This window comes from Theropithecus gelada, chromosome 13, assembly GCF_003255815.1.
Source record: "Theropithecus gelada isolate Dixy chromosome 13, Tgel_1.0, whole genome shotgun sequence".
Classification (NCBI taxonomy): Eukaryota; Metazoa; Chordata; class Mammalia; order Primates; family Cercopithecidae; genus Theropithecus; species Theropithecus gelada.
This window is the reverse complement of record NC_037681.1, coordinates 22,143,754-22,158,903: the sequence shown is the minus strand read 5'-3', so window position 1 is coordinate 22,158,903 and position 15,150 is coordinate 22,143,754. Positions and strand designations below refer to the sequence as shown.

At 47.8% G+C, this 15,150-nt stretch overlaps 1 protein-coding gene across 1 annotated transcript in view; it reads left to right on the top strand.

Annotated features, from left to right (window-relative positions):
• PXDN (peroxidasin) overlaps nt 1-15,150 on the top strand; it is an 85,279-nt gene that overhangs the window by 64,848 nt on the left and 5,281 nt on the right. The window contains exons 7-10 of the mRNA XM_025353507.1: nt 594-763; nt 3,715-3,832; nt 7,070-7,239; nt 14,419-14,691. Of these exons, the coding sequence (XP_025209292.1) occupies nt 594-763; nt 3,715-3,832; nt 7,070-7,239; nt 14,419-14,691 (731 nt within the window). The remainder of the gene's footprint in view (nt 1-593; nt 764-3,714; nt 3,833-7,069; nt 7,240-14,418; nt 14,692-15,150) is intronic.

Sequence of the window (15,150 nt, the reverse complement as noted above, 5' to 3'; positions counted from 1 at the left end):
TTGTTGGGACAGGATGTGCCACTCACTGGAAACTTTCCAGGTCAACTTGGACCTCAGGAAACTTAGGTGTGAACCCCAGCCGGGAGATGCAGCCGTCCCCTCCCACACTCCCTGGGAAGGCTCAGGCGGGAGTGAGATGGTGTAGAGCTGTCCTGCCCGTGATGACGGGCGTTGGGTGACAGTGGTGGTTTTGTGGCTGTGGTTCTCATGTTACTGATTTCTGTGAGTGGCTCCCACCCGGTCTCCTTCACAAACTTCCCTGACCTGTGCCGCCGGCGCACTCCTTCGTCTTTAACTCGACACCCGATGTCTGAGTGTGCACCCCCCCTTTGCTACTCACGCCTCTCCGGTTAGTGCCTCCAGGGGTACTGTGCACCCCCGGGCTCTTCCTGGTGATGTGTGTGTCTCTACATCACTCCCTGAGTCAGGCACTGGGGCTTGGATTCCACCACGGGACGCGTCCCATCCCCGTGTCGCAAGCCCGGCAGGCCTGGCGCATGTTTCCCGACGCAGGACCTGGAAGCCCTGTCTGATGGACGGATGGACAAGCCCACCCACCCCGTGTCTCACCAGCTGCATCTTCCTTCCCACAGGCGACTGGACTCAAACACACTCCACTGCGACTGTGAAATCCTGTGGTTGGCGGATTTGCTGAAAACCTACGCGGAGTCAGGGAACGCGCAGGCAGCAGCCACCTGTGAATATCCCAGACGCATCCAGGGACGCTCAGTGGCAGCGGTCACCCCGGAAGAGCTGAACTGTGGTGAGTGGCCCGACACGCACACTCCATCCACACACACATTGACACACACCGTTTACACACACATCATTTACACACCATCCACACACACACACCATCCACACACAGACATTTACACATACCATCCACACACACCATCTACACACACACCATTTACACACACACCATCCACACACACACACCATCCACACACAGACATTTACACATACCATCCACACACACCATTTACACACACACCATTTACACACACACCATCCACACACACACACACCATCCACACACATTTACACATACCATCCACACACACCATCTACACACACACCATCCACACACACCATCCACACACACACATTTACACATACCATCCACACACACCATCTACACACACACCACACACACACACCATCCACACACATTTACACATACCATCCACACACACCATTTACACACACACCATCCACACACACCATTTATAGACACAGACAGACACAATCCATCCACACACACACGCACATACCTTCTACACACACACCATTTATAGACAGACACAAACCACACACGCACATACACGCATGCACACACCATCCACACACTACACACACATGCACACACCATTTATAGACACACACACAGATACCACACACACACACACACCATCCACACACCACACCCACACATTTACACACACACCATTTATAGACACACAGACATAAACAGACACAAACCATCCACACACGCACACGTACACACCATCTACACACACACAGACACAAACCACACATACACATGCACACACCATCCACACACACCACTTACAGACATGCAGACACAAACCACACACACACACACACACACATGAACACACCGTCCACACACACCATTTATAGAGACACACGCAGACACAAACCACACATGTACATACACACGAACACACCATCCACACACTCACACCATTTATAGACACACACACATATGCACACAGGCACGCACACACACGGCTGTTTATTTTGGTAAGGTGAAAGGCTCTCCCTGTGTGATGGTTTTATAATATGACAAAAATACATAGTTTTGTTTTTTTTTTTTTTAAGTTTCTTGTAGCTCAGTTCTTGATGGAGCTATGGCAGGGGCAGTTAGAACTGAGAGCTGCCTGGTGGCTGGGGGTACTACACCACTCAGATTTCTAGCCTGGGGAGCAAAAGAGGCCCAGACCCCTGTGCAGCCGCCTGCCTGCACTGCTTCCCCACCCCGGACGCAGACTCCGCCCTCAGCTCTGCAGGGCACTGGCTGTCAGTGGCTCCAGAAACAGCCCTTGATGGAAGGAGCTGCCCCACGTGTCCCTGAAGGGAGGGCCCTCAGTGCTCGGGGGACCCAGGGACCTGTGCTGCCCAACTTGGCAGCTCTGCTAAGCTGTGTGCGTCCCTGTGAATCAGTCGAGGCCCTGTTATTGCCGCTAATGCTCCTGAGGTTGTGCCCTTGGAGATCTCGTCGTACTTTTACTCCTTACTCCAATTTGGCTGTCAGTGATGATTCTTGTTTTTTATAATAGCTTTATGGAGGTGTTGTTGCCGTGCCAGACAATTCACCCCGTTCAGGTGTATAATTAGGTGGGTTTTAGGATGTCTGCAGGGTTGTGCAGCCTAAATAATGAAGAAAGCAGTGAAAGCTTATTTTGATTTTGTGGTGATGGGGAGCCATAGGAGGGTTTACAGAATGTTGGGATGATGTTTGTATTCTAGGAGGAGCTTTTTGGCAACCCTAGGGAGAGGGAACTGGGGAGTGTGTGAGGCAGGCGGGGAGGCCAGACTAAGGCCGGAGGGATGAGAACCTCCATGAAGCCAAGGGCTCCAGTGCCGCAGAGGAGAGAGAAGAGTAGGCAGGGTTCCCAGAGTGATGTGGGAGCACGGGGAGGGCTGGGCAGAGCCGCCCCAGCCTCGCGACCTGGGCTGTGCAATGCTGGGGAGACGGAAGGAGGCCATCCAGGAGGAGCCCTTGCTGACGGCCCCCAGTTGGGTCCGAGGGCCTTTGTTTTGGTTGCCAGGCAGAATGGCAGCGCTGAGCAGAGCCAGCTCCAGTGCACACACACACTCGTACCTGCGCTTGTGTGTGCCCCACTGCAGGCACTCACTTGTACACACCTGCGTGTGGTTGTGTTTTTCTTCTTGTGATGCTCACAGCATGTACATGGAGACAGATTTGCACACTGAGGTGATGAGGCAGAGATGGGAGCCTAGGCCTGCCCTCAGCGTGGTTCCCTCACGGCTGCCGAAGGGAGCCTTAGAGAAGGCCGCTCCCTGTGCAGGCCTGGAGCTCCGGAGCGGCCGCCAGGGACAGGAGCCTGGGAGCCGTCAGCCCTCGGGTGGCCCCTGGGAGCCGTCAGCCCTCGGGTGGCTGCTGGAAGCTGTGTGGAGTCAGGGCACGCAGGAGGCGGGAGAGGCCGTTCTTCCCCTTGTCCAGGGTGGAGGGTGAGGGGCGGGGCAGCTGTGGAGGAGGGAGGCTGGGAGTTGCTCCAGCTGTGGTGTCTGCCACCTGCCTGTGCTTTTAGAGACTTATTCTTTCAGCGATGCTTTATCTACAGAGTACGACTTTTTGTCTTTTATTCACTGAAAATAGTGACCTGTGGCGTGTCCACTCTGCACTGGTGTTTGGCTTTCCCGAAGGGCCTTCAGGGGACGCCGAAGGCTGTCATTTGGGGCTCATCTGCCCGGCTCTGAGCCAGCCTGTCCCTCAGGTGGTCAGAACATGGCGCCCTTTGGCGCAGACATCATGTGGATCCACACCGTAGACGGGGCTGTAGGGAAGCCGGTCTGGCAGTTTTGTGGTGGATGTTTATGGCTGAATTACGCCTTTGGGCATCTGTGGTTTTCTCTTGGACACAGAGGACTCAACGTGGGTTGTCGTTTATTTTCATGTCATGATTTACACTAAAAAGGTTTCCGTTTTCTTGTTGGGCACAGAAAGGCCCCGGATCACATCCGAGCCCCAGGATGCAGACGTGACCTCGGGGAACACCGTGTACTTCACTTGCCGAGCCGAAGGCAACCCCAAGCCTGAGATCATCTGGCTGCGAAACAAGTGAGTTGGGGCCAAACAGAAATGTCCCCCACGCATCTCTCAGAGTTACACCTGGACACCCAAACCGCATCTCACTCCCCACCAAGGCCCACGTCCACTCTTCCCCCGCCATGTAGGGAAAAGTACAAGGGATGGGATATTTCTGCTCTTTTCCGGTCTTACATGGCAGGGGGTGTGACGATGTTTCTGCCACGCTCAGGCCCCTTCCCCACTCTCTCCTGGGCAGCACAGGGGTGCCCTAACCGGGCACCGCGTCCCTGCGGCCCTGCCCAGTGGGAGGGAGGAAGAGCTTGCTGCTTGTTCTCTCCCTGCCCACTGACCTCTGGCAGCAGCCTGTTTGCTCTGGTCACTGTCGTTGGCAGCCTTGACCTGGGGCATTGTGACCAACCTGAGCAGGTGTGGGCGGGGCCCTGACCTCTGCCCGGACGGCGTCTTCAGGAGACAAGTGCCGTGCAGCTGCTGACACAGGTTTGCTCAGCTCCCGTGTAGATCTAACTTGTCTCCCAAACAAAGAAAGTCTCCCCTTGTGTCCACAAACATGGTGTGGGCCTGTTAAGGCTAAATTGGTCCCGGCTGCTGGCTGTCAGGGCGACAGAGGGAAGTCCTACCACTGACCATCACGTGTTCCGGCAGCAAGCTGCACCTGTGAGCCCAGGTGTGGGGAGCACCCCTGCCCCGCTCAGGTTTGCGAGCTGGGGCCGTGTTGGTGAAGGAGTAGTGGAGTCTACGGGGAGAGGTGGGAGGTGGGAGGAGGTGAAAGGCGTGCAAGGGGGGTGGGTGGGGCAGGACCTGTGGTGCGGGGGCAGAGAGACCTAGGTGGGAATGAGGTCAGATTGCCCAAAGGCACCTGGGGTCAAATCACTGAGGGTCCTGAGTTGGAGTGGAGCACTTTCAAAGTGACCTTTTGAAAGGAATCCTTAAAAGAAAATCGTGAAGTAAAGCCACCATGTCCTGGCTTCTCCCATCTGCCTGCGTGAGGACAGCTTCTGAAGGAGCTCCTCCTGCCGGCCCAGCCCCAGCGCTCCTGCGCTGCTCCTCTCTGGCCATGTTTAGTCATGAGGGAGCAAGAGGGATGCGTCTGAGATGTGAGCCCTGTGATACTCGGGCAGATAGATGAGGCACACACGGAGTCATTGTTCCAGACTCCAGAGGCAAACCGGGCTGGGCTTGGCTCTCGGGCAAGGCGGTGTTTATAGAAGAGATGGACAGGAGCAGGGAACTGGCTGCCCCCAGTTGTCACGAACAGAATGGGAAGATGTGTCCATGCTGAAGAGGACATGGGAGGTTTGTTCCAGCTCTAGATTTTGTTATCCTCATGACTGAAAGGTCATGTTGACCTTGGCTGCAGTGCCGGACAAGCAGCCTGTAAGGTGCCGTTACTCTGTTCACAGTTCTTGTCTTGGATGACTCCCAAGTAGATGAGATTTAAAATCCAGAGAACACTGGAGGAATTCTGCAGTATATTATGTTGTGTGCATGTAAAAGTCAGGGAAGCATAAATTTGGCCCCAGTCCATCACACCTACATTTAATATATGAAAAAATTGATGCCCAAAGTTGAAATCTCACAGCTAAATATGGCAGAGCTCGAGCCGAGGTCCTGAGGCCTGGTGACCTGTGCTGGGTTCTGCCCTCCACCAGCTGGAGTCTCACCTGCTGGCCTCACCTGCCTGCCAGCTGGCCTTACCTAACACCCAGAGTCACCTGCAGGCCAGCCTCACCTGCTGGCTCGCCGTGTTTCTGGGCAGGGGATTGGGCCACATCAGAGAGAGTCGTATTTATCGGGCCTGAGCTGACATTGCTTCCGTCTAGCAAGCCCTGTGAGTAAGGACAGATTGCAGGTTGGGGGATTGGTGCCAGGCAGAGGAGAGCATGAGGAAGATTTGGGAGAAGGTGGGTGTTGGTCTTTTGAGAGCGTCCCCAATGGTTTGGCAGCATGCTAGCAGATGTCTGAGGGCGGTCGTGGGAAAGTGCTTTTGCACAGTGCGGGGGCTGCTCCTGCATGAACGACCCAGCGTGGTGCAGGCTCCACACATTCCTTAGGAAACGCGCGTGGAAGATGATGAATCTCGTGCACGGAGGAAGTGGGTTTCTGTTTCACAGAGGCCTTGTCTGTCTTGACGATCTGGAAGCCAGAGTTCTCGTAGGCCCATCTGCATTCTCAAGAGGGCTCCGTGCCTGGCTGTTCTTACTCAGTCCTCACACTTGCCATAGACTGTGATCTCAGTGGCATCCAGTGTCACCTCTCTCCTCTTCATCTGCTTCTGTGTAAAGGGAACTAAAGCAGTTACAGGTGGGTGAGGGGAGAGGCGGCAGGACTGAGCATTGGGGTAAAGGTGTTGCAGCCTTTAAGTTACAGGTGGGTGAGGGTTGGAGGCGGCAGGACTGAGCGTTGGGGTAAAGGTGTTGCAGCCTTTAAGTTACAGGTGGGTGAGGGGGGAGGCGGCAGGACTGAGCGTTGGGGTAAAGGTGTTGCAGCCTTTCTTGGCTGCCGAAGTGTGTGTGATGCAGCGTGGCCCCGGGGAGGTCATTACTGCCCGAGGACTGACCGAGCCATGTGAGGGTGAGGTCACCCGTGTCCTGGCCTGTTCATGGTGCAGCTCCACAGGTTCCTCCCAGATCCGAGAGGGAGGCCAGCCAGCAGCTTGCAGGCACTGTTTGTTAAAATACAGATAGAGAGGCCTGGCACACTCCTGCAGTCCCAGCACTTTCAGAGCTGAAGGCAGAAGGAGTGCTTGAGCCCAGGAGGCTGAGGCTGCAGTGAGCCATGGTTATACCACTGCACTCCAGCCTGGGCCGCAGAGTGAGACTCTGTCTCTAAAATAAAAAAATAAAATACACGTAGGTATATCTTCGGCGTTTAGTAATGTAAAAATGTTTCTACCCTTTTTAGTTAATTCACCAGAAACAAAAAAAAATGTTTCCTTGGAATTTTTTCCATTTTGTTCATTGCTTTCTCCTTTGGAATTAGGAACACTTTAAAACATGTAGATAGATCAACACGTGAATACTAAGGATAAGTATCTGAGTGAATGAGATGTGCGAATACTCGGTCCCCTTTTCAGAATTGCCTGTTAGGTCAGGGGCTGCCAGGAAGGAGGAGACCCTGGAAGGTGAGCTGTTGCTCTCACGAGCTCTGATACGCCTGCTGCAAGGCTGGAAACCCCTGTGCTGGGGATGGGTGAGGTACGTCTTTGTGCCTTCAACACTTGACCAGACCAAATTTCTGTCTTTGTAGTAATGAGCTGAGCATGAAGACAGATTCCCGCCTAAACTTGCTGGACGATGGGACCCTGATGATCCAGAACACACAGGAGACGGACCAGGGTATCTACCAGTGCATGGCAAAGAACGTGGCCGGAGAGGTGAAGACGCAAGAGGTGACCCTCAGGTACTTCGGGTCTCCAGGTATGTGGTGGGCATTTCACACCTGGGTTCCGCCCAGAATTGTCGTCCCTCAGTATCTGCCTTCTCCTTTCCTTGCACCCCAACTCAGTAAAATAAGAAAGAACTTTGAAGTCTGAAGTTGAAGCTGCAATACAGGGTTGGCTCACAGAGCTTTCGAAGCGCAGGGTCATAGATGATCCATGAGTGGTGCTATGGTCCCCAGTTAGCCCCTCGTCTGGGGACACACTCATAGTCCACACAGCCGGGGCAGTCCGTGCTGTGAGAGAGGGCCTTGGGAACCTGGAGAGACTGTGCTACCCCCTGACGCACTGACCCCACCACCCAGGCGCCCTCTGAAGGGACAACTACTCAGGCACAGCCAGCTGTTGCCATGTGGTAACAAGGTCTCTATTTTGCGAAGGGCTTGGATTATGTAAAAGGAACCACAATTCTAGATTTTTATCCAATATTTTCATGTTTAAGATAATGGCACCTAAATTTAAAACATTTAAAAACTGTCTCAGCCACGTCAAGTCTAGCTGTGGCCTCTCATCCATCTGGGCCCCACCAGGTTGCAAACTCTGCTCTGATCCACCTGTGTTATCCATGGCCATTGCTCAGAAGAGGAGCTGGGCCCTTGCAGAACAGCGGAATGGGGCGTTGGGTGTACCCCACGGCTCTGGGAAACGATGCGGATCCCTTCACGCCTCTGGACGGGTCTGCGTGTCCTCCTGTGTGGAAGCCGGTAGATTTGGAGCCCTTACCCAGGGATGCTGCAGGTGTAACTTCCTCTCTGAAACCTTCTGGTTTCCTTTAGCTTCAGCCACAAATCATGCCAGGGTCGCTGTTTCCCTGGTATTTTGTATTTCAGGCCATTATGGTTATAAAACCTTTTGTTTGGCAACGTAAGTGGTTTTGGTGTTTCTTGTTTAAATGCCGGCTCCTTAATTGGCCTAATCTCTGTATCACCTGGTACATCCCAGCATAGACACAATCAACGGGTACCGATGGCTGAGAATTCCCGGCTCTCACATTTCTGTTCAAAGGAAAGCCCAGTGATATAGTACTGCTGACTCAAAGCCCTTAATCAAACAACGTTCCACATGGTCAGCACAAGGCGTTCAGCATCTTTCCAAAGTCAGTGCTGTGGGCCTGTGCAGAGAAGTGAAGACACAGCCGCTGCTCCCAGAAGGAGCCTGGGCTCTGTTTTTAAGGCATTAAAAAGTCCACAAAATAGAGACAAAAAGTTATGTAGTACTGTTAAGTATGTGTTACAGACAAAGGAGAATAACCATGGATTATGAGTAATGAACTACTTAGGAGAGTTACTATGCGAGTAGGTTGATTGATTCCTGGACAGGAATGTTTAGCCAGCTCTTTATGGCTTGAGAGTTCCAAATTTCGCTCCTTTTGATCTGAATTCTTGGGTCTTTCTCAGGAATAACAGCCCTATTTAGTATACTAGTCTGAACATGTGGGTGTAGCTCCCTCAGATACAAATGAAGAGTCTCCTGCCATCCGGCGCACAGGGAGTTACTGCAGCATGGGGGAACCAGCCCTGGGAAGCCCAGAAGCCTAGGCCAGGCTGACACACTACAGCCTGCAGTCCACACCTGCCTACTGCCTGTTTCTCCTAAGGTGTATGAATACTTTTCTGCAATTTTAAATGATCAAAACTTTTAAAAGAACAGTATCTTATGACGACATGACAGCTAGAAGAAATTCAAGCGTCACTGTCTATGATTAAGTTTTCTTGGAGCATGACCACACTCATTCTTTTGCATAGTGTCTATGGCTGCTTGTATGCTACCCTGGCAGAGTTGAGGAGTAGCAACAAAACCTGCGTGGCCTTCAGAACTTGGAACAGGAGCAGTCTGGCCCTTTACAGAAAAAAAATGGCCAACTGCTGTTGCAGACTATGGTAATAATGTATAGTAATAGGAAAAGAGTGACATGGAGGTCTCCGTGGGCCATAAAGGGGCATATTGCACCTATTATCCTGAAGCTTTGTGATTAGGGGCATATAAAAAGTTTGCAGTTTTTATCTGTCTGATGAATTACATTTTTGATCAATAACACTTCTATCAGTGCTTTTTGCTTCTAGGTAAATTTGTTGTAAGATACGTAAAAGCAGCCTCTACTTGATCTTTATTGTCAGGTGTATCTTTTCCCACCATTTTTCTCCAAGCCTTTCCACGTACACATGTTTGAGATGTTTAATATAAATAACACAGAGTTAGAAATTTTTTTAAAATCCTAAGATTTCCTTAAAGTTAATCCATTTAAATATGTTTATTGTAGTTAACAATATGAGATTTATAAATTCTACCTCTTATTTTGAACTGTTTGTCCAAACTTTTTATGTTTTTTGCTTTAATTGGAAATAATTGTTTTTCATATTTGCTTCCCACTACCAGTTTGCACACTATATGCCCATTTCTGTTCTTTTAGTGGTTAGCCTAGAAAATTTTAAATGCATTCTTAAATTGCCAAAGCCTAAAGTTAGTGTAACCTTCCCCTCTAACATGTATTCATCCCGCTGAGTTGACGTGCTTAGTTCTGTTTTGTGTTTTTTTTAACCTATAAACATTATTATTTTGTTCTTCTAGTGTTTGTCTGGATGCATCCACGTGGTTCCCACTTCCTTTGTCCTTCCTTTGTTTATCTCAGCTCTTCTGTCGGGGATCACCTTCCTTCTGGCTGATGTGGGGGGAGCTGGGCAGCAAGCTCATGTGAGCACCAGGTTTTGGTGAAGAACACTTAAATGAGATTTATTTATCTCTTGTACTGGGCGTCGTTCCCTGGGTGGGGCAGGCAGGTTTTGAAGTTAGTTCTTTCTCATGCCGAGGGCACAGCACTGTGGGGATGCAGCTGTTCAGTTTTCTGTCGAACTTCTCTTCGTGGGCCTCTGTTGATCTGTGTCTTGTCTTCTGTACCGCACGAGGCTCTTTAAAGCTCAATTTAAGTTATAAGGGTCTGCAAATGCCCTCAAGGCCGACTTTGACTTTGGTGTTCCTACTTCTTTCTGTGAGTAGCTTCATGGTTTCCAATTTGTTATTCTGATAGAAATGCTAATATTAAATGTAATTTCTGTATTTTTTGTAATTTATACTTAAATATTTGACTAACACAGCTTACATATTAACGTATATAAAAAGGTAGAAAGTCGTCCCGGCTCTTACCGTCATGCGCTCAATTCCCTGTTCCCTTCCCCTCTTCCCAAAATGCTTAGTAGTTTCTTCCCTGTGTGTATCCAAAAAAAAAAATGTAAGCGTATTTGAGGCAAGTGATTTTTCTCAGATGATAGCTTAGAAATCTTTCTAGTCTTTCACTTTTGATACATCAGTTTTCTTACTCTCTTTCTTCCTATAGCTGCATAGAATTCCATGATCTAAATGCACCCTGAATTTATTTAACAAGTTCCCTTTTGGAGTGAATTTAGATTTTTTTCCAAATCTTTAGCTCTCACAGTTCTGTGTTCTTTATTCAAAAGCCTTTGGGCCAGATGTCTTTTGATATTCAGAAACTTGGGGAAATTTTTGGAAGGGTAGCATAGTGTAAAATCCACATACCAATTTAGATGGTCAGCAGAGTCTGGGATAGTACCCTGTAATCAATGTATTAATATCCTATAGCAAACTGTATGGATATTCACAGAAAGTAGAATAAAGGCTATAAATAGCCTCGTGCTAGATAGATCAAGTTTTCCAAACAAATAAGTTATGAAAAAATAATGATTTTTGGAGTTTTCTGAATTTTAGCGTGGTGGATAAGGATGGTTGACCTGAACAAACAACAGGGCAAAAGGAAAACAAACTCAAATTTATTATTTATTTATTTATTTAGACAGAGTCTCGCTCTTGCCCAGCCTGGAGTGCAGTGGTGAGATCTCAGCTCACTGCAACCTCTGACTCCCTGGTTCAAGTGATTCTCCTGCCTCAGCCTGCCGCGTAGCTGGGACTACAGGTGTGCGCCACCATACTGGCTAATTTTTGTATTTTTAGTAGAGGCAGGGTTTTGCCATGTTGGCCAGGCTGGTCTCGAACTCCTGACCTCAGGTGATCTGTCCACCTCAGCCTCTGAAAGTGCTGAGATTACAGGCGTGAGCCATCACATCTGGCCCAAACAAAAATTTATTTGGACATATGACATTTTATGTGCTTGTAAAAATAGCTATGGATTAAGTTTCTAGCAGAATATATATATATATATTTTAAATTTTACTTGAAGTTCTGGGATATATGTGCTGAATGTGCAGGTATGTTACGTGAGTATACATGTGCCATGGTGGTTTGCTGCACCCGTCAACCTGTCGTTCAGGTTTTAAGCCCCACATGCATTAGATATTTGTCCTGATGCTCTCTGTCCCCTTTCCTCCAAACCCCCGACAGGCCCCGGTGTGTGATGTTCCCCTCCCTGTGTCCGTGTGTTCTCACTGTTCAACTCTCACTTATGAATGAGAACATGCAGTGTTTGGTTTTCTGTCCCTGTGTTAGTTTGCTGAGGATGATGGTTTCCAGCTTTATCCATGTCCCTGCAAAGGACATGAATTCATTCTTTTTGATGGCTGCATAGTATTCTATGGTCTGTATGTGCTACATTTTCTTTATCCAGTCTATCACTGATGGGCATTTGGGTTGGTTCCAAGTCTTTGCTATTGTAAATAGTGCTACAGTAAACATACATGTGCATGTGTCTTTATAGTAGAATGATCTATAATCCTTTGGGTGTATACCCAATAATGGGATCGCTGGGTCAAATTATTTTTCTGGTTCTAGATCCTTGAGGAGTCGCCACACTGTCTTCCACAATGGTTGAACTAATTTACAACCCCAGCAACAGCGTAAAAACATTCCTATTTCTCTGCATCCTTGCTAGCATCTGTTGTTTCCAGACTTTTTAATGATTGCCGTTCTAACTGGCATGAGATGGTATCTCATTGTGGTTTTGATTTGCATTTTTCTGATGATGAGTGATGATGAGCTTTTTTTTCATATGTTTCTTGGCCACATAAATTTCTTTTGAGAAGTGTCTGTTCATATCCTTAACCCACTTTTAGATGGGGTTATTTGTTTTTTTCTTGTAAATTTGTTTAAGTTCCTTGTAGATTCTGGATATTAGACCTTTGTCAGATGGATAGATTGCAAAAATTTTCTCCCATTCTATAGGTTGCCTGTTCACTCTGACGATAGTTTCTTTTCTTGTGCAGAAGCTCTTTAGTGTAATTAGATTCCATTTGTCACTTTTGGCTTTTGTTGCAATTGCTTTTGGTGTTTTAATCACAAAGTCTTTGCCCGTGCCTATGTCCTGAATGTTATTGCCTAGGTTTTCTTCTAGGGTTTTTATGGTTTTAGGTTTTATGTTTAAGACTTTAACCCATCTTTGAGTTAATTTTTGTATAAGGTGTAAGGAAGGGGTCCAGTTTCTGTTTTCTGCATATGGCTAGCCAGTTTTCCCAGCACCATGTATTAAATAGGGAATCCTTTCCCCATTGCTTGTTTTTGTCAGGTTCATCAAAGATCAGATGGTTGTAGATGTGTGGTGTTATTTCTGAGGCCTCCGTTCTGTTCTATTGGTCTATGTATCTGTTTTGGTACCACTATCATGTTGTTTTGGTTACTGTAGCTTTGTAGTATAGTTTGAAGTCAGGTAGTGTGATGCCTCCAGCTTTGTTCTTTTTGTTTAGGATTGTTTTGGCTATATGGGCTCCTTTTTGGTCCATATGAAATTTAAAGCAGTTTTTTCTAGTTCTGTGAAGAAAGTCAATGGTAGCTTGATGGGAATAGCATTGAATCTATAAATTACTTTGGGCAGTATGGCCATTTTCACAATATTGATTCTTCCTATCCAAGAGCATGGAATGTTTTTCTATTTGTTTGTATCCTCTCTTATTTCCTTGAGCAGTGGTTTCTAGTTCTCCTTAAAGAGGTCCTTCATGTCCCTTGTAAGTTGTATTCCTAGGTATTTTATTTTCTTTGTAGCAATCGTGAATGGGAGTTCACTCATGAATTGGCTCTCTGCTTGTCTACTGTTGGTGTAGAGGAGTGCTTGGGATTTTTGCACATTGATTTTGTGCCCTGAGACTTTGCTGAAGTTGTTTGTAAGCTTAAGGAGTTTTGGGGCTGAGATGTTGGGGTTTTCTAAATATACAATCACGTCGTCTGCAAACAGAGATAATTTGAGTTCCTCTCTTCCTATTTGAATACCATCTTGGGAGGGTGTATATGTCCAGGAATTTACCCATTTCTTCTAGATTTTCTAGTTTATTTGTGTAGAGCTGTTTAATCTCTGATAGTAGTTTGTATTTCTTTGCGGTCAGGGGTGATATCCCCTTTATCATTTTTTATCCTATTTGATTCTTCTCTCTTGTTTATGAGTCTGGCTAGCAGTCTATCTAATCTGCTTGTCAAACAGATTAACAAAATATGTATTTTGTTAATGTTTTCAAATTAATCCAGCTCCTGGATTCATTTATTTTTTTTTTGAAGGGTTTTTCGTGTCTCTGTCTCCTTCAGTTATGCTCTAATCTTAGTTATCTCTTGTCTTCTGCTAGCTTTTGTTTAGCCGGGTAATTTCTGGGCAATAGAGTGTGCACATGTTCGGTGCTGGTATGCACGGCCACGTCTCTGCAGGTGGGCTGGGCCAGGGCGTGCTCTCACTACCAGCGTGGGAGAGTTCTGTTTCCACACAAACTCACGCATGAAACACATTCGTAATTGTAGGGCTTTTTTCTGGATTTAAATTTGAAAAATATTATTTCTTGCTTACTTTTAATTTGTACTTTTTATGAGTAAATTTGATATTTTTGTATACTCTAAATATACTTCACTAACAATAATTTGTGCCAGTAGGAACTACTAGCAAGGTCTAACAAGATTGACATAATGTATTTTATTTAGAAATCAGGATCCTCCATGGAGTTCAGCACATGTTTTAAGAAAAAGCCCTTCCTCGTTAGCTTTTCCTAAGCAGCCATGGTTGCTCACTTTGCTCAGGTGGCCTGCATGTGGTTTGACCCGAGGCTGTGAACCATTTTTATTGTCTGCACATTTCTTTAAAAAGAAAATATGCAGTTACATTGTGTTTGTTTTGCCCTATTTTGGTGGTAAATAGAATTAATAGCCTGACATAGGAAAAATCAAGCAAAAACCATGTCAAACCGGGAGAAATTAATTGAGAATTTCTGTTTAATTGTGACAGCTCGACCCACTTTTGTAATCCAGCCACAGAATACAGAGGTGCTGGTTGGGGAGAGCGTCACGCTGGAGTGCAGCGCCACAGGCCACCCCCCGCCGCGAATCTCCTGGACGAGAGGTGACCGCACACCCTTGCCCGTCGACCCGCGAGTGAACATCACACCTTCTGGCGGGCTTTACATACAGAACGTCGTCCAGGAGGACAGCGGAGAGTATGCGTGCTCTGCGACCAACAGCATCGACAGCGTCCATGCCACTGCGTTCATCATCGTCCAGGGTGGGTATCCATCCTCTGTGCCAGAGCCAGGGCTCAGCCCCTTCCTCCCCGCTCCACCAGCTCGCACTGCCGTACCCACCAACGCTCCATAGAATCTCTGCCCTGTCCACTTCACGCGGTTTATTTTGATCCATTACACGCCCCCACTACATTGGGCTACCTACAGACGATCGCAATTTGTAGATTTTTGGATCAGAAGGCTCAGTAGGACGGGCTCTGTGTGCTGGCTGTGGTGTCTCTGTACCTCCAGCACCTGGCCAGTAGGAGTGTCTGTCGGATAAGTGAGTGTGTGTGTGTTTGTGTGTGTGTGTGTGTGTGTGCGTGCGTGCATGCACATGTGCAGTAAGGTGGTTGATACACCTTGCAGACAGCTTTGAATCCTTCCTTAAGATCAGTTTTGGATGTAGTCTCCTGGGAGTATTCATCATTTTATGCCTTTTGCTATGTATTTCTGCATTG